The sequence below is a fragment of the Calliopsis andreniformis genome, chromosome 12, assembly GCF_051401765.1.
Source record: "Calliopsis andreniformis isolate RMS-2024a chromosome 12, iyCalAndr_principal, whole genome shotgun sequence".
Lineage (NCBI taxonomy): Eukaryota > Metazoa > Arthropoda > Insecta > Hymenoptera > Andrenidae > Calliopsis > Calliopsis andreniformis.
The window spans coordinates 14,467,037-14,490,708 of record NC_135073.1 but is presented as its reverse complement, the minus strand read 5'-3'; the positions used below and the strand labels follow the sequence as shown (position 1 = coordinate 14,490,708).

General features: G+C 43.7%; 1 protein-coding gene across 1 annotated transcript in view; it reads right to left on the bottom strand.

Annotated features, from left to right (window-relative positions):
- LOC143185975 (dystrophin, isoforms A/C/F/G/H) overlaps positions 1 to 23,672 on the bottom strand; it is a 431,935-nt gene that overhangs the window by 73,545 nt on the left and 334,718 nt on the right. The window contains exon 40 of the mRNA XM_076389324.1: positions 16,657 to 16,829. Within this exon, the coding sequence (XP_076245439.1) occupies positions 16,657 to 16,829 (173 nt within the window). The remainder of the gene's footprint in view (positions 1 to 16,656; positions 16,830 to 23,672) is intronic.

The following is a 23,672-nucleotide window of genomic DNA, read 5'->3' as shown; positions in this document are numbered from 1 at the left end:
TCGAATTTTTTTCAGCTTCTGAGTTCTTCAATTTCTTAATTTCCCACGGTGTTAAGTTTCTAAATATATACTACTTTTAGAATAAAAATTCCCAAGTTCACAAAATCCCTAAATTCTCAACTCTTTAAGTTTCCAATTTCCCAAATTCTACTCTCTCAAATTCCCAAATTCCTTAAATACCTCTAGTACTCTAGTTTCTAAATCTCTTCAGTTCCCAGCTTCTCTAGTTTTTCCCAAGCTCCAGCATAATTGCAGACCATAATTAATCCAAAGAAATCGCAATTAATCCACCGTTCCGATGCAAGGCACTCCATTCTTCAAGTAAATATTTTACGTTCTCTTTCGTTGCTGAATTAAAGTTCACCTGCCTCGCGTTCAGCGTAATCGGTGACCCTAACAGCTACAATTTTTCCAATTCCAAGGTATCTATATACAGCGAAGGCAACTTAATTCTTGGCTCGCTCTTTTCCAGCGGGAAGTTTTCATTTGATCGCCGACTTTCCCCGCCGCGAGAACGAGACGAAACGATCGCCGCGCAGTTTCGCGAGGTTAAAGCTTAAATAAAATTAATCCGCCTCTGCTCGCCCTATTATTCTGGCTGTAATAATAACGGGCGCAGTCGTGGGCGTTTTATGGTGTGTGACGTTATACCATCGATAAACTTGCGTACGTACTACGACCGAAATCAGTACGGTTTTATGGGACGCTCTAATTCCATAACTCCCTCCTTTTATGGCTACGTTTTGTGTATCAAATTAGCAAGGCCGCTGTACCTATATATTATTCCAAATTAGTGTAACAAAAAACCACGTCTATTCAACAGAATCCCTGCATTCGTAAAAACAAGCTCTTTCTACGAAATAAAAGGAGACAAGCCTGAACATCCTCAATTATATCACGACTACTCTTCATAAAACCCTCCAGACTATTTCATCTTTCGACCACGGAGGGTCAAGTTATTTTAACTGCGAAAAACAATACCATTGTTACCGTAAATCAAACAGAGTACAGTGGTTTTGCCAGCTGTGTATACACCACAGGACGGGCCAATAGAATTAGCACGGTGTACGTTTGGTCAGACTTTGTTCTAGATTCGGTGTGACTCAATAAGCTCCCGGTTGGTTTCTATCGTGCTGGAAATTCCGTATTCGTCGGTTGAAAATTCAAATCGTCGCGGTACGAAGCACAATGCCTTTAAAATAACAGTATTTCGACGGTATTGGACCCTGCACGATTTCTCGTCATTAATTTTCCCTTCCTAGCACTCGTCTCATTAGCGTACATTTGGGCCGATATCTCGCCTTGAAGTGCATTCCCCCGATCAGCATGGCGCCAGCCGTCCTAGTATCGATTATATCGTGACCAGGGCAGGATCGATCCACTCGGACGCTGATGGAAGGTCGAATTCATTGGGATCGGTTTGCGGCGATTCCTAATGAGAACGTAAATACTCGGCTGTTTACTGGCGTCGTTTCTGTCCACGTTTAACTCGTCGCGCCGATAATTTGCTCTTTTTCCTATCATCGTGGATCGCGTATCGGCGGTGCGGTCGAATCGATAATTACGTGGGCTCGCTGAACTGAGCTTCATATCGAACGGATACGGTGTATTTATAATCCCGCTAATTTATTGGGTTTCGTTTAATCCGATGATTAACGTCACCCAACCACGCCTGCCCAATGATTTTTCCCTTCCTCCTCCTTTTTTCATACACTGGCTGGATAATTCGGAAATCGAGCGTGCCTGATAGCGATTAATTCGGCGAGGAATGTTTAGTCGATGGAACATCGTGTGGCGGCTTTGATGATGAGGAATTGATGCTTGGAGTTAGATTAATTTTGTGGAAATCAGAGATTCTGATCGTCACAGATTTTACTCTTAGACTGACGCTGGGGGTACAGAGTTCAAAGTTTCACTGGTTTTAGGTGACAGCTTCGAAATTGGGAGGCTCTTTTTTCAGAGATGGAAAGTAACGAAGTTCGTGGAACAATGTAATTGAAGCAGCTTCGTAGCATCAGCAACATAAATTCTGAAGCACTAACACATAGCGATCAAGACACTGAGTTTATGAAGCGCTTCCGCAGTCGGTTATCCCCCTTAATCCCTCTTTCAATGTTGTCTTAGAAACTCTGGCGCAGTACAATGGTCATCTGACAGTAATTACATATCAGACCCAAGATATGACAGTAAGCAGTGAATGCAATGAATGAGTTTTAACCAGACAGGGGATTCAATTGTTCATGTCAAGTCTCTGAATTCGTCTTTCAAATATTTTAAAAATATATTAGCGTATAATTTCATTGAATAATTACCACTGCAATCTACATCAAACTGTGCAGCTTATAGAAACATTCATTTTCTCGAAAATCAATTAAACCAAGTATACGATATTATTCATGGGATGATCTAATAGTAATGAGTTTATATCGAGGGTATAATAAACTTGAAATATTAGCTTTAATAACGCGGTTCGAATTTTCTCAATTCACTAGAGAAGTGATTAATCAGAGAAGGCTCATTTTTGCTCGAAAATAAAGTAACTTCAACTAGGTATACTATTTACGGGATAATTTAATTCTAATGAATTTGTATTGAGAGTATGCCAAACTTGAAATATTAGCTCTAATAACATGTTCCGAATTTTCTCACCTCAATAGGGAAGTGATTAGTGAAAGGTAGTTCGTTTTTGATCGAAAATAAAAAATAAACTTCACATAGGTATACTATTTATGGGATTGTCGCGGCAACTGCACAGCATTCTTTGCTACTAAAGGGACTGTCTCCTATTTACCTCTTCCTCCAAAGTAGTCACCCTTTCCTACAAATACAACTTTCATACCTGATCTAACCATCCCCGTGTCTAAGACAGGGTATGCTAAGTAGCTTTACTGATGAGTCCACTAACAGGTCCAGGACGAAACAATTACCTTTACTCTTTCCCTTTCTCCCTCTTTCACACTCTCGTGAATTACCTCAGGGTAATTAACCATTTGAATTCTCTCACCTCACTAGAAAAACGATTACTGAAAGAAAGGGTCTCGCAACAATTTCTACGTTTCAAGCATCCAGGCGAGAAACACTCGTTCCCCCATGGCGTGCAGCTGAAGACCCCGCCAAGGGTTGAATCGCGGCAGCTTCCCTGCTGAAGAAACACGCCAGCCGCTGGAAGAGGCAGGCCTTTTTCTCGGCTCGCCTTTCACCGAGCGTTCTGAATATTGAATTAAAATCGCGAGATCGCGACGACCCAGTGACCGAACGTGGCGCAGCCTCCTCGGCAGCACCGCGAGCGAGCCCCTCTTTTTGTTCCCAGGAGAAACTCATTTCAGATCTCCCTTTGAGCCATCGAGACCTCACCTCCGGGCACAAAACCATTCTTTCATTTTTTATCAGCGCGCGCCCCGACGCTCCCCTTTTGAAGCCGCGCGTCTCCTTAAACGCTGGAGTACGCGAAAGACACGTCATTTCCTCCGACTCGTTCCGCGCGCGCGCTCCACCGCGGCTTCCGTCCTCCGAGAAATATTTCGGAATAATACGTTTAACAGCGAGCGCTGCCTCGATCTGTCCCCAGGGACGAGCGTCTTTCCGAGCGGAGGAACAATTTCAAGGGATCCCCGAGACGTCCCGAAGACAGGAGACGATACACCCTGAGGACCCTATCTCCCCTTCTTCTCCTCCATTTCCTCCTCTGGCCAGCAGCATCCAGCTGCCTCCTTTTGTTCTCACGAAAACCTCATTTCTGGGATTTTACTTTGAACGTCAACCAACCCTAGAGATCTCGGGGGAGCAGGGTTTTCTTCGGCGGGGAGGGCGACGTGTCAACTTTTGTCTGCAGGCGACGCGGAGTCAAGTCTGAATTTTCATAGACGCTTTTCTCGTCTGCCCCACCAGCCAGCCGGAAATTAGAAATTTCGAGCAGTGTCATCGAGTCACCTGGACCGACTTCACGCTCCATGGGTCGACCCTTTGTTCCTCCTCCAAGGTGTATCGATGAGATCGCCATCGATCCTTCGTGTCTCTGAGATGCTTGAAGCTTGTCCCTTTAGACGCACGAATGCGCCTCGCTGAGCACGAATTTGTCCCTCCATCGCAGAGACCCTCGCACTCGATCGCTTCCCTGATGCGTCGCTATTTGTTCTCCAGATTTTTTCCAGTTGAATATCGAGTCAAAGATGGTGGAATATATAGAGAAGAGGGACGTATGGGGTGTCTTCGGGCGACGTCGAAATATTTGAGGTGGATGGGGATTGAGATGATCTTCGATTTTGTATTTTATTTTATGGTAGAAATTCAACCAGAGTCTAATAAAAATGGAAATACACTCTTCGAGAGAATTATACCATAGACAAATTTTTGAGCGAAAATTGATCAACTTTGACTGACGATAACTCCGCGAAAAATCATCGTAGGATCATAATCTTTTTTTTTAAATTACAGCTTGAAGTCTATATTTTAAGATAATGTATCTCGATTTTAAGTTTAATGCATCCCTACTACTGTAGTTCTTTAAAAATAAGGGCATGTTTGTCACACTGAAAATTGCAAAGTTTGACGAGATGCCCAGATTTGGCAAAATTTTTTTCGGGAATTTCACTTACAGTAGCATAATATTAGGACCTTCCCCTTCAATTTAGAAAAAGAATCAAGTCGCTACGATTTTTTTTCGCAAAGTTACAGCACTTCGAAGTAACCCATGCATTTTGGTAGCACATGCGATAGTGCCAGTACATGGCAAAAATGCAAGGTTTACTTTGGAGTGCTGTAACTTTGCGAAAAAAAATCGCAGCGACTTGATCTTTTTTTTGAATTAAAGAGGAAGGTTCCAACTTTGTGCTACTGTGAATGATATTCCCGAAAAAAATTTTACCGAGTCTCTGTTTTTTGCCAAACTTTGCAATTTGTCATACTGAAAATTGTCTACTTTGACGGGATGCCCAGACTTGGAAAAATTTTTCTCAGAAATTTCACTTACAGTAGCATAAAGTTGGGACCTTCCCCTTTAATTTAAAAAAAGAATCAAGACGATACGATTTTTTTTCGCAAAATTACAGCATTTTAAAGTAGCCCTTATATTTGTACAGTACATCGAGGCTGACGATACATAGCAGAAATGCAAGGTTTACTTTAAAGTGCTGCAACTTTGCGAAAAAAAATCGCAGCGACTTGATTCTTTTTTTAAATTAAAGGGGAAGGTTCATATTTTAAGCTGCCGTGAACGGAATCCCCCGAAAAAATTTTAACAAGTCTATGAACTTCGTCAAACATGGCAATTTGAATATGACAAACAGGCCCTCAGATTTAAGAAGTTACAGTGAGAGCAGATGCATTAAACTTAAAATCGAGACATGCTATCTTAAAGTAGAGAGTTCAGGCTTTAATTTAAAAGAAGAATCATGATTCCACAATAATTTTTTACAGAATGATTGTCAATGAAATTGTGTCAACTTTTACTCAAGACTTTTTTCTCAAATAATGTTGTTTAGCAGCATATTTCTATTTCCAAAATGTTCAAATCCAAGTTCCTATAATTCCTAAAATGCTTCTCCCTTTATTAGGCAATCCCCCATGACTTCTCGTCAAACTTGGCAGCCGTCGTCCAATATACAAATACCATTTCAGGGGGGCAAGAGGTAACGACACGGCGCGATAATTCGAAATCGACGTCGGTCCAAAAGGGGCCGTCCAATTCATCGGCGGTCAGATTTGATTACAGATCGAATTAATCTATGCAGATTAAACGCTTACCGCCGGCTGGGAACTGCGAAACGCTTTTCCCCCGAATGACTCGAACCGGCTTGGAGTTCGATTAAACTCGCCGGCAGGGTTACGTATGAGTTACGGTTCTGTTTGGAATAACGAGTGCTTTAAATCGGTATTAATAGGGGAGATTTATTAAGGAGACGCGGGCCAGCTTCGAATGCCCGCGATAAATCGACTCGCGCCGCTGTTACAAGCGATACTCCACCCTTTCTCACCCTCTCGCCCTTGCACCCTGTAAACACACGCGCTCCTGGATTTAGTCTGGCTAAGTAAACTGCGGCTCGTACATAATTCTAAGAGAACGTTACGTCTCGGAGAACGTAATCCTCGGAAATCCGTGTACACTGTGAGAAGCGACACGACAACGAATTGTTCGTATGAGAGAAAAGTGTCCTAAGTGTTTTCGATGCAGATGCTGGGAATCTTTGGATATTGTAAGCATAGAGACGACTAAGTAGATGAGATTTAGCCTGGGGAGATTCTTTTTAGAGATAGTTCTGAGAAGGTGTTAATGCGAGAGAGAGGAGGCTCGTCAATTTTCAGTTCTCCAATTTTATGACAAATTACCACATTTATATTATGATTAAATATTTATACTAGAGTTCTACCTTTTGTACGTGGTGGATAGTGATGATTCTTTACTGTCAGAGGCTTCTCAGTATTTTACTCATTAAGTTTGTCACAGCTTTGTGTTGATATAGAAGGATATATGCCTTCTAAGTAGTATAGATCAAGCTTTAGTCAGACACAGTGGTCTACAAATACATATTTTCTACTACTCTGGTCTACAAGTTTCTCCAAAAAAGGTTCTTAAGACTGAAAAGAAAGATCTTTAAATGACTGTATAAACTCCCCCTAAACCTATTTCCTATCACAAAAACTCACCCCCTTCGCCTAAAAGAAAGTAACATTAGAACCACAGAAACAGTCTGATCCAACTTTCCAGCCAACAGAGCACCCCAAGAGCGATCTATTTCCCAATGCACCTGAACCAGCAAATACCGATGCATCGAAATCAAGCTGTCGCTCAGGCCGATGCATCCTTCCTTCCTTCCGGTCCACTGGGCAGTCGTAACTCATTACAGGGGCACGATGCCGCGTGATACCAGCGGTGTATCGGATGCACGATAGCGGTACGAGCTTAAAGTATGATAAGGTGTGGCTTAACGTTAATCTCCGGAAGAGCTGTCGGTTTTCCCGCGCTAAATGCGCCTCCTCCTCGCTTACCCGTGTTCCGCCCTATTCACCTCGTCTATATTCTCCAGGCATTACGTCCCGTTTGTGCCAGATGCGACCCTCCGGTTTACTTAGCCGTCCCTGGCTCCTTAGGAGCTCGTGTACATTGACGCAGATCGCTTCGGGGTTGCCAGTCAGCTCGACGACGATACACGTGCGCGTGAAGTTGCGAAACGGGGACAATAAAAGCTGGAAGCGTGAAGCTAACTTTCCGCATGCGATTAGAAACTGCTGAGGTAACTTTCTTGTAATTTTGTGACCTTTTAACTATGGGATAGTGAGGTTTTGTGGAACGAGGGAGAAGATAAATTAATGAAATTAATGATTTAGATATTATATGGGGTATTTTCTGAAAAGGAGCTATTTTTGAAGAAAGAGAAAATAGTGTAATTGGTTTCTAGTCAGAGACTCTGACTCAGAAATTGCATCCTCAGTACCTGCAACTCTGGGACAATCAATAATCCTCTACAGAAAGAGAAACAGAGGTTATGAGTTAATAAAATTGGTAGCCTAGATATTGTGCTAAGTATTAAACAAAAAATCTTTAATAATAGAAACTTCTAAAACTGACTAATCTTCGCGTCAAAATTTCTAATATTAATAATTCTACTTAATCCCAGCTTCAACCCCCTAAATCCTCGCTCTCCAAGTTTCTCTCCGAACCCAATAATCCGCACACTCCAACCCCCAATAATCACGACAATTACTCGTTCGACAACTACGCAATAGTTCCCCCATAAATTCGAAAGCGTTTCGTCGACCGTGAAACAGAAAATTCTCCAAGCATTTCGCGCCCCGTCTCCTGGAACGCTCGCAACAAATATCTCTCGGCAGGATGGCGGTCATTCGTCTCCCGTCCCTTTTCCCAGCCACGTTTCTGTGTCTTCGCTTCGCTGGTCGCCTGCGCGCCGACGACGTCACGTAAAAATAACTTCGATTTGCCCAGATCTGGTGGAAAGAGCGATGGAAAAGGGTCGACGATTCAGGGGGTGAAAGGGGGGTGCGCGTGACCGATTTCGAGGTGCATCTGTGTGTGTATCTGTGTTCGTGAAACGAAAGGACGACGATGTACAGGGCTAACCGATAAGGGGGGTACGACTGGGCGATTCATCACGATCCACGATTATCTACCTGTCACTTCCGGTTCGACTGGCCCGCGACGAATCAACCGCCGCGACTCTTCGATATCTGTGGACACTATTTTTGTGAAATCGCTCTTTCGATATCGTCGCGAATTCAACGCCCCTTCTTCGATCGTTTCTGAATTCATTTGCAGTTTCGCGATGTATAATTGAACGGTTGACAGTACGGTTTTTATTGTGGACAGTTTACGTGACGTCGAGGTCTTGTTTCGGTGCAGCGGTGCGTCGTGCAGATAGAACGCGTTTTGCATTTTAACTGTGCCACAGAATATGGTTTACTGGGATCGAAAGATCGTAGATTGTAAACTGTGACGAGCTCGGTTTGCTTTTCTTCTGCAGGTCACCACGCCAGCCGGAGTTCATATCTTTTGATGAACATTTTTCTCGAGCAGCTCGAAAATAACACGATATTTCGACGAGTCTGTTCCTTTGGTACGCGAAAATAAATTAAAGGGCGAAGTTTGCCAAACAAGTAGAATCACGTAAGTTCCTGAGAAGCCAGGACGAAGTTCCCGAAATATTACTCAGGAACGTTTCGTTGTTCTTAGCTCCCTCTAAAATGTAATTTAGCTTTACAGAAATAAACCCCCGGTTCTAATCTGGAAAGAAATTGCGAACAGTGCTTCGAAGTTTCAATGAGACGGCGGAGGAACAAAAACTGCAGGAAATTGAAATTAGATGCTTTTAGTGGAAAATGAGAATGGCGAGAACTTCAAGCGAACCCTCCAATTTTTAGATAATCAACCTCAAATATTTTCACAATATAATTCCCTTTAATTCTCTCGCTTCGTTATACCGCGATCATTAATTTTTACGCGAAAGCTCGAATTCATTTTCCACGAGTGTTCTATTCCCCTCGTTCCGCTCCGAAGAATCGCCTCATTGTCCCTTCCTTTCCCAGTAGCTAAAGTAAACTATCATTCATAACGCGCGAAGCTCGCAGAAAACGGGCCTTATCGCGGAGCTTCACCCGGGAACCGCCCCCTGCAATTTCTCTCGCGGAAGCATTGTTCGTGAAGAATGCAACAGACGCGGACTGCTCGCACGTAACTCGATTACGACGGTGTCGAAGTCGTCCCTTCGACGAAGCGAGGCTTCGTAACGAGGCCTCGAACGATCGCTTCCGGCGGAGAGCGTTCGAGCTTCCGGGAAAGTCGCGAGAGACGCTTCCACGCGAGAACAATTTCCACGAGGAGCAACGATGACGTAGAACGACGACATTAAAGGAAACGGCGCGCAGCCAGCCCGGAAACGGCCTTTGAAGTCTTTTTCCCAGGAATCACGGCGTAAATGCGAGCCTCTGCAAGCAGCACGAGGGCTTGTGTGTGTCCCCGCCGCCACCCACTCTGTTGCGTTTTGTACTTCCGATGATTTCGTCCACTTCGCCGTGTTCGACGATGCTTCGCGCGAGCGCGACACTCCGACATACGTGAACGCGCGAGTGCGTTAATCGCGTCGCGAGCAGTGCCAGCTATGCACGCGAGTGTACGAGTATATCTTTAATTATTCCTGCTGATTCATGCTCCCTCGACTAGCAACCGTGCGCGCCTTTGCTTCGCAGCGGGAGACATCTGTCATTCCTGCGACTTCCTGCACGTATCTGTATTTCAGGAAGAGCTTGTACTCGCACTCTATGCCTGCGAAATTCTCGATTTCTGGAGCTTGTGTGTCTCTTTCTCTACTGGGTTCAGAGCTTGAGATGTTTCGATGGTTTTTGATGATTTTGGGTGGTATTTCAGAATTTAGAATTTTATTTTCGTATTGGTGAGTTGTTTTTTAAATTCATGGTGAAATTGGATAGATAGTTTTTGGGTAAGGAAACGTTGGAAACTTTGTGAAGTTGAATCGTTCATTAGTTTAGAAGCCTGATAGAGATGGGAGTCCATGTAGCGGTTTCTAAGTAGTACGAGTCAAGTACTGAGAACAGACTGTCTCGCTGGATCTGGTGGACACCCCTCCACCTAGAACACATGCTAAAGGCACAGAAGAAGGGGGTGCCAAAGCAGTGGGAAACTTCTTGAGTCCTCCAGAGGGGGGGAAGACCAATCAGGAAGCCTTGCCCTTTCCCTGACGTCTTCTTGGATAGTAATTTCAAGGGTACACGTCAGAACAAAATTTATATTGAAATAATCAGCAACTCCAGAATACCATAAGCACAAACAAACATTCTCTTCTTTTAAGAGAACTGATCCTTCAACTTATTTAACCTACACTAGGTGCAAATACCATCAAACCTGATCATACATAATTAAAGGCTTATAAACAATTAAAAGTAAATTCTCGCAGACACCTCAAACCTACTAAAATCTTTCTAAATATCACTCTTCCAGCGAGCCAATGAAATGATTTTCGATCCGTGTCCCAGTTCGTGCCTCGCAAATTTCTATTTCGCGGACTTTTTCTCTCGAATGGGGGTTCGAACGACCACGGAGGGTCGAAAAAAGCGGCGGCCGGATGTTGAACAAGTCCGAAAAGTCCGCGCATCCGACTCCCGGATACAGTTCCTGCCCTTTTCGCGTGCGTGCCACGGTAACTAATTGCTCCAGCTATTGATTTTACCTGCTACCGGTATCTTGTTTGCGCGAAACCCGTCGGATGGACTCGCCGACGAAGGTCGGAATCTCCATTTTTTTTTTCCCCTCCCATTCGTGGCCAGACTCCCCTCGTTATAAATCTCCGTCGACGGTCGAAGAATGAAGTTTCTGCGATTTTTATTGTCGTGTACGCGCGACGTTGAAGTTTATACGTCTGACAGACGCGTTGACGCGCGGACGTTATTTATTTTAACGACGAGTGGGCTGTCCCTCTTCCGGTATTGTCAGTGAGATGTTCCGCGTGTCGTCGAAATGTAATTCGGTGGTCGATGATCCGAGAATGGGTACATGTATTAAGTTTCAATTATCGAGGTGGATGTGATGTGTTCTGGGGAAGCATTTTTTAGTGAAACAATTTTAATTGTGTATGAGAAGAGTAACAGAGAAGTGGTGTGGACAGAAGATAGCAGGACTATATTTACCTTTCGATTTTTAATCTCTTAACTGGGTTATTTGGTGATTAGGAAGTTATCAGTGTATATAAAAATTGTATCTATGTTTAAGAAGACTTGAAAGTGATTTAATCAAATTTTAACACGTGTGTCATACTTGGAATTCTTGGTGGCTGATTTCAACCCTCGAATGGTGAACGGTGAGTCAAAAGTGACCCTGAGTTCGCTGGCTGTGCACATAAATGTAAAACAATCCACTGTCCGAGGGTTAATATGTACAACAGGTTGATAAATCAAGCTCTAAATTTACATAGTATTTATTTTATGTTAATTCCAAGGATCGACACTGACCAACTCATCAAGTTTAAATAAGACTAAAATTATGTCTAATAAAATCCAGTAAAATTCAGCCACTCTGGCGACGTTTGTTCCACTTCACTTTAGCTTCACTGAAAAAGTTCACTGTAGCGAGTCATATTAGCAGGAACACAATTGTTACGATGAAATTCGCGAGTTCGAGTGCCTTTCCCCAGGGTTCGCGAAAAAGCTTCGAGCCACCGAATTCGTTGTTTGCTCGCGACGACGTAGTTTTGCCTGTCCCCATGTAAACCTCCTTGAAACACTCTGGTTCCGCTGCGAGAGGGTCGAAGGATTGTGTAATTCGTACGGCAAACAACAACCAGGCAGCTGTTGCGCGAGCAAAAAGGTAACGACATCTGCGAGCGAAGGCTGCCGCTGCTGGAGAGGCGTCGAAATTAAGCTGAACTGTTCTTTAAATGGGAATCAGATGGATGGTCTCCATCAAACGCTGCTTATCGAGCTGAAGGGAGTCAAATTTCGAGGATTAATTTAACTCAGCGAACTCTGAAAAGAGAACGCTGTTAAATGGCGCTTAAATTACTTGACATGTATTCTCAATATAGATTCGCAGCATCAAAACCCTATTTAAAAAAGAAGACAGCAGCTGCAAAAAAAAATCAACAAATCTCATTCTTGTCCTTCCACTAATTCCACTCACGACATTCCCTCTAAAAACCAATCTCGATCCACGAGAGAAAATAAAGACCAGAGGGTGGCTTCCCCACTGCCACACTCGTCCCAGACTTTAACCAGCAAACATAACCTATCGAGTTGGTATCGTTGTCCACAGCCTCGTGGAGATCGCTGCCAGAAACGATCGTCGAATTATCGGGATCAGTGATTCCAGCGGTATTTGTGGCCTGATTGCGAGCCACGTTAAAACCCTGGCCAGAACGATTCGCGGAGACAGAAGGGGCGGAGAGGGAAGACTCTGACTGATAAATATGGCTGGCGTTCCAAAAGACGGATAAGAGAAGGGGATATATAAGCACGCAAGAAGAGGGGAAAAACGAGCAAGAGTGATGGACTAACGAAAGACGAAAAGGCGGATCTCTGAGGGGTAGCTAGGGAAGGGGTGGCTTCCGCTCGCAGCGGAAGCTGCGTCCTGTCCCTGCCCCATTGACGAATACGCTCTTCCGGTAATCAAGCCCCCGCGAGCTGGCTGAAAACCACGCCGAACTAATTAATGGAGACTGATTGCTCGACTCTATCCGGGTTAACCCGCTGCTGACTTCGCTTTTATCGGCGCTACTTAAATTTTCGAGCCCTTCCGCGAACGACGGAACCGTTCCAACCCTTTCTGCGATCACTTGCAGAGGCTGAGGGGTGGGAATTAAAATTAATTCCCCTGGCAGAGGGTTGCTGCCGTTATCGGAATCGCGGCGGGGATTCTGCGCCATTGAGACTGTTAGCGAGGCGAAAGATTCTGGTTCTTTGGTTTTAATACGGGGAACAGTTTTGGTAATAGCGTTCCAAAGAATTTGAGATATTTTGAGAAGTACGAGATTGAGCTTTAATAAAGGGACAATCGTATGGTCTGAAAAAATTGTCGTCGAGGTATTTTTATTTTAAAATACCTATTAAGAATTCTTTACTTATTCTAAAATATTCCAATTTGTAGAGTATATACAACACCCTGTAAGTCACCAGATACTGTACTGTAATTAAAACAATCATTTCCAGCTTCAGTAAATACGAAACCCGATTTCTTTAACTAAAAGAAATCGGCTTAAAGTAACTAAGAAATTCTTCCATTTATGAAGAAAATTCCAGCAGGACACCGACTCTTTTGTAACTCCACCCCAAAGATTATTAAACCATACCCCCCCTGTAGAATCTCAGATGCCTTCTGAGAGTACACAGGATACCAATAAGACACTCGTAGGTATTCTTTAATAAAATAGGGCCGTTTACAAAGCTCCAGAAGGCCTTCGTATAATACCGAAGCAACAGTCTCCGCGAACAAAGACACAAACAGTGGGTCGAATCTTTATTGCGATCCTCGACAAGATTGGAACGTAGAAAACGTGGCCGCTTTACGCAAGCATCGAAATTTCCCTTGATCACCGTCAAAGCGTTTAACTTCCCTCGAAAATTTCCGACTAACTAAAGTTCACTTCCGGTTGAAGGGTGGAATTAACATCCCTATAAACTTCTCTCGGTGAATCCGATTACGGGCCATCGTAGCAGCCGACCGACGGGATTTCCTGCAAGCACTGCCGAAAGTATAAGAACCCCTTACGTAATCGAGCTCCCTTGATGCCTCAGGACACTTTTATTCCCTTGCAGTAAAAGGAGCCCCGATAAAAGCGCGTGCAACTCGTGCGTGGCGTACTCGAGGCGTCACGGAAACAAGAATTCGCAATTTTCACGAATGAAAATTTCAATGGGGGCCGCGGGGTAATCCGTAAGCACACGTAGCTTAGCGCTGAGGGGCACAGATAGGAGCGAGTCTCTCAGAGTTGTTTCCGCGGATTTGAGAAAGTTCCCGCGAGGAAATCCACGAGGGATTTATTATAAACTAGCTGGATGCAAATCGATCGTGACCGCGTGGCCGAGATTCTGGCTACCTTTCGCGTTCCTTCTACGACGCTGGCTTTTATAAAAGGCAAATGGGAAATCGATTAAGCGAACTGGGAATAATAAATGAACATTGACGTTAGGATTCGCCTTCGTTCTCTCTCTCTCTCTTTAACATCGTTCTTCTATCGGAGCTTTTTTCTTCTCCTTGTTTCGGGTCACCGTGATGTAATTTTTCATCTACGAATTTCAGAGAATCAGCAGTGCTTTCTTTTCATACCCGCTTTCGAGAATCGAAAGATAAATGGAGTTTTTCAGTGGGAACGTGAAAGAGTAGAACTTGGTAATTTTTCACCTGCAAGCTTCGAGAAGCGATCAACGTGTTTCCCTTTTGTTTCTCGCTGCAGATGTGGGGCGGTATAAGAATCGTTTTCAAACTAAAATTCTGTGTTTCAGTTTTCTGTTGTAAATTGATGGAGAAATGATTGGGGACTGGATTGATCGAAATGATTGGAACAGAAATTCAGAATTTTTTGACTTTGGGGCAAGTAGAATTTAGAAATCATGAATATCTGTGCAGGCAGAATTCTACAGGTTAAACTACTCAGACTTTTAAGGCATCACAGTGAAATATTCTCAATCACTGAACGATACAACTACGCATGATTATAGAGGGAAACCCGCTGCGTCCCAGTCAAAGCAGCTTTGTCGATTTCGGATCAAAGCTCCGCGTGAAATCCCACGAAGATTTATCCCGTATTACAGACACGAAAATCGAGTCAAAGATTTCACAAGGACCTTTTGAAGCAACCCCTCCCCGTTTTCGCGCCGACAATTTCTGCTTACGAAGGGTATTACCGCGACGCATAACTGCTGCGCTATCAAAGGAGAATGGCGCGCTGAGAATTTCTGGGTTCATAGTTAACCTACTGCGTGTGCACACCCACTGTCCCTCCGCCCACCTTGGAAATCTTTGGAATTGTTCGCGCGTCAAAAGCCATTGGTTCAGCGATGTTGCCACGGGAATAATTTTCTGTTCGTTGCATCGAGGATTTATGAATCCTATTGTAAAATTTCCTGCAGTCCTGCATATTTTTTTATACTTTTCCATCCCTTCTCTTGTAATATTAAAATATACTTCATTTATTCCACTTCAGTCCCTTTTTGTATCTTCTATTTTTTCAAATTTTTATGAAACGAATACCGAGCTAAAAAGAACAGTTTTTACATACATAAATTTAAAACTGAAGCAAGCACAGTTAGCGTTATTAACAATGTAAAATTTTTTGTCAACGAGTCACAGTTTTTTTAGGCGAGACAGTTCACTGTACGCTGACATTTTCCTCTGATTTTTGTAAATCGACTGACACTGGCTTAATGTGTTTTTCCAAATGCGCAATGGATTAATAAATCGATTCGGACACACGGAATGGAATTCAGAATTAGTTTTTTCGAAATGAAAAACCTGGATGATAGGAAAGGAGGGATGAAAAAAACAGAGAGAGTCACTTCGATCGAGGCAGGGTGAAAATTTCCGCCCGCTAGCGTCAACTCGTTTTTACCATTTCCGCGAGATCGCTCTCGCGAAAATACGAAATGTGTTTTGTATGTTGCTCCTATGCCGTCGGTCGTGTTTAAAAGAGACGACGAGGAAAAATATATGGGTCGAGCGTTAAAGTTACGTTTAAAACAGCCGTGCCCGTTTACGGGGGCGTAATATATCAATTCCAGAAGAAATCTAGGGAAACAGACACCCTGAGAACCTTATACAATGCATGAATCTCAGAGCTGCATGCGTTCGCTAAAACCTAGCAGTATTTCAAAATCAAAGCCATCTTATTCTTGTTCCTTTTTCCTGCATATTTTACGTTTACCTATTCCACGCTCCATTCTCTTCGTTTCTCTTTCAAACTTTACTTACGGCCTGATCGGGTGGCAACCATCTGGGTTTCTATTGCATTTTAAAACAGTTCGACAACGAAAGATATTCTTTTGTTTATAGTTATCTGTCTAGACAGCGTCTTGAATAATACAGTATTGGGGGAGTTAATGTGAACAGAGGTTGTTTCATAGAATCTCTCATTGATCCACCCACTTGGGTCTGAATTTTGATAAATTGGTACCCTGTTAAAAATCGGTACTAAAAATTCCACAACAGTTTCTTCATTCTTAATTTGTATTTTATTGTACTATGTAGAACCATCCCTTAATTTCTTTTCTACCCACTTTTTATTTTTTCCATCTCCCCTTTTCTTCACACGCTGTTCTCCTTCGTTCTTTTTCGTTTTCCCTGATCCTGCTATTTTTCAATTTTTTTTCCTCCCTGCTATTCTCTTCATTCTCCCTTTCTCGCCTACCCTCAACTTAGCCCACGTAATTCATTCTTCCAGCCCGATCTCTACGTTCCGAATTCTCGTCAGCCACTTTTCACCGACCACGGTCCCCTATGCACGCAGAACAGAGCGTCCGTCTCTCGAAAGCGGCGCACCTGTTACCGTTCACGGTGGCTGAAAGCTTCGCCGTTCCACCTGTCATCGTTCTCACCGCGAACGTTAATTGGACCGAAAAGGAGGCAAAAAGGGCAGCGGAAGAGGAGAAGAAGGACGAGCGGTGAAAAATAGAAGGGAAGAACGAACGATTTTCACCGTCACTCACCTTATCGCCATGCTTTTCGCCTTCAAGTGATGCCATCTCTGGTTCATCTCGTCCAGACGACGCTGCAGCATAACGGCGTCATCCTGGCTGGCCAGAGAGCTCAAAAGCTTCCGACCAGTGCCGTTCAGGGACGCGTAAACGTCTCGGTGGGTCTCGATTTCCGATTGGAGGTCCTGGAACAAGGGTAAGAGGAACGTTAATATTGGTGGGGCGAAGGGTGAAAATAATTAACTGCTAAAATTAAGAGTATTTTAGTTATATATCTTAAGGTTGCAGTTACAGTGGATGCATTTTTTGGTGAACTGAGGTTCTGACGAATATGTTCGAACTATTTTTCGTACGAGCAAGGCAAGTTGAGATATATTCGTCAGAACATCACAAGACTTGGCTATTCTTCAGCTTATTCTTCATCACTAAAATAATACCATTTATACACTAAATTATGTGGCAAGTCGAGAAGCTCTAACTAGAAAGACGCCCTAATTTGACACTGCTATTTTTTTTCAGTATATGCATGGATTCGCTCCACAGGAACAAGGGGAAGTATTCTCGCGGCGTAGGGAGAACATTTACGGTGTTCCGTCATCACGAAGACATGAATTGCGGTGAACGCTTGGGCCAGAAGTAATTTATGCTTGGTTTCCATGTACATCGTCGTTACGAGCCTCGGCGGTGACGTACGCCGTCGGCGACCAATGAAAATAAATCGAGGCCGATGCAAGCGTATTAAGAAATATTCTCCAACAAAGTTGCAGAGTCTGCTCACCTTGGGGGTAGCTCTGCGTTTCTCTAATCAATATTCTAACAGTATGTGTTCTCATAAATTGGAGAATATATTTTCAATCTGTAGACACTATCTTGTAGGTACACAATTTACAGACGCTATTTTGTAGAATCTATAAGTGCTTTTAATGGGTCGACTTACTACAGCTACATGAACAATAAAATTCCACCAAGAACCTAAGAATAACCTCTTTCAAGTACCCACTGAGAAATATATAGCATTTTCAGATCAGGAGAATTAAAGATCGATAAACACCCTGAAATTCTCCAAAAATAAATGGAAGCTTCCTGCGTTTCCGATTCAAGAATCACTGGCGAAGTTACGTCGGAAAGCGACTAATAATTCAAGAGCTTTCTTCCCGCGGTTCGGGACATTAAGTTCTATAATTCAGGGAAGCAGGAATTGAAGCTCGTCGCGGGATTGAATGCACGAGATCCGGGAATGCTTCATATTTCTCGTCGCGACGAGCAGCGATGCCGCGGCCTTAATCCGACGTCTGCTGCCAGTTTCACGCCAGCGGCGTCTGTTTTCTGATTTCTCGATTTTAAAGGCACACGCGAAGCGATCGCAATCTAGGCAACGATTCGATTCCCATCTGGCCTCGGTGTGGATCGACGGGTCACGCCATCGCGATATTTTTCTGCTTCCAGTTTCCGCGTGAATTGACGCCGTTGACAGACTGCGCGAGCTTGGAAGCTACGGGGTGTGCCAGCAAATGTGATCGAGGTAAGAAGGTGGACTTATGCTACTGGAGACGAATAGAAAATTTGACAATTTTTTATCCTGACTAAATAAGAACTGATTTTGTATTAAAGCGTAGTTAGAGGAGAAGATCTCGAATTTTAATTCAATTTTTATTAAACGACTCGAAAATGGAACGAATTTAATTTACATGAGAAGTATCGTACCCAATTTATATTATTTAATTTTAATCTAAGGTATTCAGCAAACATAGCTTACTAGACTTTTAAAACAATAATGGTAAAAATGGTAAAATAATAATAAAATAAAATAGTGTAGTGAAACATAGCTAAAATGAACCCTGATGATTCTTCCATTAACTTTAATCATTCCATCTCAATACCGTCAGAGAACATATGAGATAGAAATATATTTGTCTCACGTTCCTTCTTAAGAGCCTCATCACACGGAAGGTTAATATATCAGACTTTATAACGTCCATCGTGTCTTTCCTTATTCTCTCAGTTGAAAATAATGAAGACACGTGAAATTGTCCATCAAATTCGACGATCGTCAACGTTCGTGTAACCAGGTTCTAATTGTTACCTTCATCCGACGGATTCACCTCGGAAATTATGTTCGTGTTTTCATAGCGCACACGGTGTACACGAAGGAAAAACGAGCAAAAATGGAGAGAAAATATTGTGGCATGTGGCGTGCAACCATGCAAGGAACTAGCCCCGAAAGCTGCTCGGTACATCCATCAAAATGCTTTTCGTCGGCATCCCCGTGGAAAGTGCGAATCGGTGACGTTTAATTGGAACAGCGGCGTATCTGCGTCGCGGGCGATGAAGTCTGATCGCTGACGTTGGATTTATCGTTCGACGCGCGTGTAGCCTCTGGCGTGTTTCTCGCGGATTAATCAGAGGATTCCCGGTTTTATTGGCTAACGAAGCACAATTTTACCTAACCTGCGCGAGGAGTTTCAAGCATTAAATGCACTGCTCTTGGGAAATTTTTATAAACGAAAACGACTCTACACCTCTACAGTCTAAAAATGAAATATCAAAGTATACTTTCTGAAAGTTCTCTCTATCAAAAGAAAAATGTTGTCGATCAAGAATCACAGAATCCAGAAGCCTTCTGTAACCCCCATTTTAACACCCATTTTATTTCCCACTACCCTCGTACCACATCCGCCTTTCAATTTCCCCATGAAAAACAAAAGCTCCCAGAGAAATGATCCCCCACTATCGATCGCGATTCAGGATAGAATGATCGAAGGCTCTTCGCAGCGAGCCGTCTTAAAAGCACACTTTCGATGCAGATTAGATTCGCCAGGTTAATGAGTAGCTGTGAAGCTGACCCTAGACAGCCAGCCAGGAAGGAAGCATCGTCGGAGGGAAAATTCGACGGGCTCTATGGGCCGTGAAAACACGGGAAATCGTTTTTCCTGGGTGTTTCTTATCGCGGTTACCGCCTGTGCAATTACGCAAATGCAGGTTATCGACGATGTGTCTCGAGCCCGCCTACCCGCAGCCTTTCTCCCCCATTTTTGCATCCCCCTTCTCTCGTCGTCGATAGAGGGGCATCGTTGAACGAGAAATCGGGCGACGTCTCGTTCGTGCGATTTCACGGTCGATTTGCTTGCAGTGCCTGGTCACTCCTGTGGTCGAGCTGAATATGTATTCCGCGAGGACGATAACGGGGCGAGTGACGCTAATTGCGCGACGCCCGATCGTCTACGCGGGCTTTATCGTCTATGGTCGGGGCTGATCGTTCGTTGCCGCGATCCTGGTGATCAAGCGTAGATCGACTATGGTGAACGGGGACATTGACGATGGTAATCTTCGTCTGTCGCGTGTATTATTCTTTGGAGGGTTTAAGGGTTAATTTGATAGGTGAGTGGGGGACTGGTTTCTCGTTTTCTTTGGTAGGTAACTTGGAAGGTTTTGAATAGGTTTCAAAATGGTGTCTGACTTAGAAGGCTTATTCTACTAGGGTGAGTACTAGCTAGGTCTAGCGCAGTGATGCCAGTAAAATAGGTCAACTCATAATCAGACATATTAGACGTTGCTTTAATAATACTAGTAGCTCTGAATTGAAACCTCGAACAGAATGTTGTTACTCTTGAGTTTCGTCTTATTTTGGCAGGCAGAGAAACCTCTTCAAATTTTTGGCACTTGTTATCGAATATCTTCTATACTCTCCTCCATAAATCACATAATATTTCTATTATAGAATATCTTACAGTATCAAATAGAACAAAGCCACACTGACTATATCGTAAATATAAATACAAGTATTAAAACAAGGGAGTTAAAAAACCCCCCAAAAATAAATAAAAATCAGAGCTACCCAAAACTAAATTGAAATTTTTTTACAAATAAAATGAAATACATAAATTTACATCTCCACTATCCTAATTCCCTCTATTCCCCCACTCCCTAAAAAAAACAAAAAAAACAATTCCCTCAGCCAGCAAGCAATAAAATATTCAACGCAGCCTAGACATGAATTTGAAGGGGCGTTTGCGACAATCTTGTTGGAATCGCGCAAACAGTATTAATTAAATCGATTTCACGGGCGTCCGTGCACAGTTCTGATTCAATTACAGCGACGAATACTTACGCTCGAATCGAAGTGCACGTTCCGCCAGCGGCGAGAGGCGTATCGCGTGTTTTGATGCCCCGCCGTGCGCCACGACGTTGACGTAATATTACGTCTCGGGTGGCGGAGGGAGGCTTTATTGCCCGAGCGTCATGGTTCGTGATAATATTCGGAGCACGTGGTATACGTAATTGGCAAAGGGAAATACGGTCGCGAGCGCGACTCGCGAATGATACCCGACGTTTCATTTATCATTAACCGCGGCTGACGAGCCGCGCCGTTCTAAAACATGACTAACGGCTTTGTTACTTAATTAGAGCCCTCGCGGCCGAGGAAATCTCATGATATCACTTTTAACTCGAATATTTCACCCTGTCGCGGAATAGAGAATTTAATTACGCAGGAAACTGCTATAGCAAGCACTCGAATGAAATTAATCTCCGCTCCATTTCGTACCTTTCTGCCCCGGTTTAGAGGGCCTTTACGTTCACCGAGTTCTAATTACGTTGATCTCCAATTCCAGCCGCGTTACACCAGACAATTTCTACTGACTCGAACCACTGAACACGATTTTTTATTCTACAAATTTCACTTGCCCACTTAGAATTTAAATACACAGAGAGGATAGAGTACTTCAAAGCGCTTGCTCTATCGATTCAAGAGCTATTAGAGATACAAGTAAATCGTCGTTCAACGTATCGAGGCTCAATTCGAAGCTAAATAGAGCTCTTTAAATTTTCAAGATTCCACTTCCCCGAGAGCACGGATAGTTCTTCTATCCCTAATAGTTCTTGCATAAATAAACAGTAAACACTTATATAACTCGCTCCGATTAAGCGCTACAGAACTGAACAGCTTCGAACTCTAAACTCGCTGCAGTGCCATGGAAATATCCTCTCGTCAAAAAGTAACTGAGCGATCGTTAAACGTTAGTCATCTTCCTCCTTGAAATTTCTGTTTCCGCGCTGATCTAATTCAGTCGAGGGGAGAATCGATCCCATCTGTACGATGAACATTTTGGGACACGCCAAGGAGCGAATCCTCCGGCGGAAGGGTTCGCATAATTCAAGGGGTGTCGTCTTTCGAACGATTCCCTGTTCCACGTGACGTATTTAATCGGCGGCGCTAGGCTTAATCAATGTCTGACACTTACGCGGTCGCGCACGGTGACGTGCATACCGCCGAGGATTTCTAATGAGGAATTGCCGATTACCCCGTCGGTACACCGAGATTTCACGACGACTCCGCCTCGCTGCGCCTCCCTTACCTTCACCCCCATGAGGACTAAGCCGGCGAATTTACGTGATCTATGGAAGATACCAGCCGAAAGGGATGCACTCGGAACGGAGAGCTCCTTAACAGTTTGTCAGGTTATGGCCTCGTTATTCAGGGGGATTCAGGTTGAAGCTGGACTATTTTTGGGTCCTATAGGCTTTTCAATTTCCGAGAACAGTAAGCCATGAATTTGCAGGAAATTATTTCTATTCTTCTGTACATAATTTTTCTAAATTTATACTTATGAAGTCGTATTATCAGAAAGTTATTTAAAAAAATTGTGGACTAATTGCGTTTAGATTTCCACTTGTTTAACCTACGCTATGGATGAAATTGTTTATCAATCTATTTGTACTCCTTCGCGTTTAATTACTGGCGAGTTCGTTACACGAAAATATCTGAGCTCGGGGTTGTTAAAAATCCGCTGAAGAGGTGCCTTTAATGAACAAGCAGTATTGGAAAAATGTTTTGCCCTTAATTACTCTACCCTGCTTCACCAGCAATATATGACGTCATCAAATATTACTGTTTATTCAATCTATTATCACGTGTGCACCTTCAGAAAAAGATACGCTGAATCTCTCAATTTTTACTCTGTATACTCAGACACAAGAACATTACAATAATTATAGAAATTCTTCCCATGAAATATCCAGTTAAAAGTAAAATAAAAATCATTCATAGTGGATGTTCGCGATTAAAGAACCTCAGCTGGAAAAATACTTGTCACTCCATATAACGTTTCTGTACAAAAACAACACTTCCAGATTTCGCTGATTAATCACGTGTGTTTACCTGTTCAAAGAGATGCAGCTCCGCCAGCAGCGTGTACGAAATGTAGATGTACCGAGCGTCGTCCTGTCTCTTCAGGGTACGTACCCCCCTTGGGGGATACCCCTGTAGGGTGGCACGCCCCCCGGGCCAGGTGCCCCCCTTGCGCGCACTTTCACGATAATCCACCGTAATTAGGTACCCCCTTGCATCCTCATCACCCCGACCAACCCCCGACCCCAGTCGTCGTCCTCCTCCCTTCCCCTCGACCTTCACCTTTTCACCTTCGACGCCGCGGCACTCGACCAATATCCGCACGCACTTACGCCATGGCCCACGCGAGACGAGCGTCCACGGTCCCTCGACACCCCTCGACCAGGCATTTTTGCCCCTCGTGATTCCTCGTTTACACGCTCGCTGCCACCCGATTAGCTGTGGTTTTTAGCGCAATCGGCTCTATGCAAATTCACCAGCGTCCGCGTCAATCATTGATCACCCTTAACGATCTTGTACACACGGAAGGTTCGACGAACGGCTGGAGGGGGTGACGCGTGCAGAGTTTTCAGCTGGGTCGCGTGGCTGAGGGAAAAATGCGGGGTCACGTGCTGCGATTAACCGAGAGCGGTTTAAACGCGTCGGGCTAATGAGCGTTCCGAGTTTCTTGTTCATTGGGGGTGGATTGCTTGTTCGTGACCGACAGCGACTCTGGGTTGAATGTTTCTGTAAGTACGCTGGTGGGAGTGGGGGGGATGGTTTTGGGATTCTGAACTGGGTGTGGGAATTAGTGACGATTTTTGTGTAATCATTCGTATGATAATAGTTGGATTTTTTAGGGGAGTTAGAGAGATGCTTAAAAAAGAGGGATTGAGACAGATTTGTTTTTCTTTCTTCACAT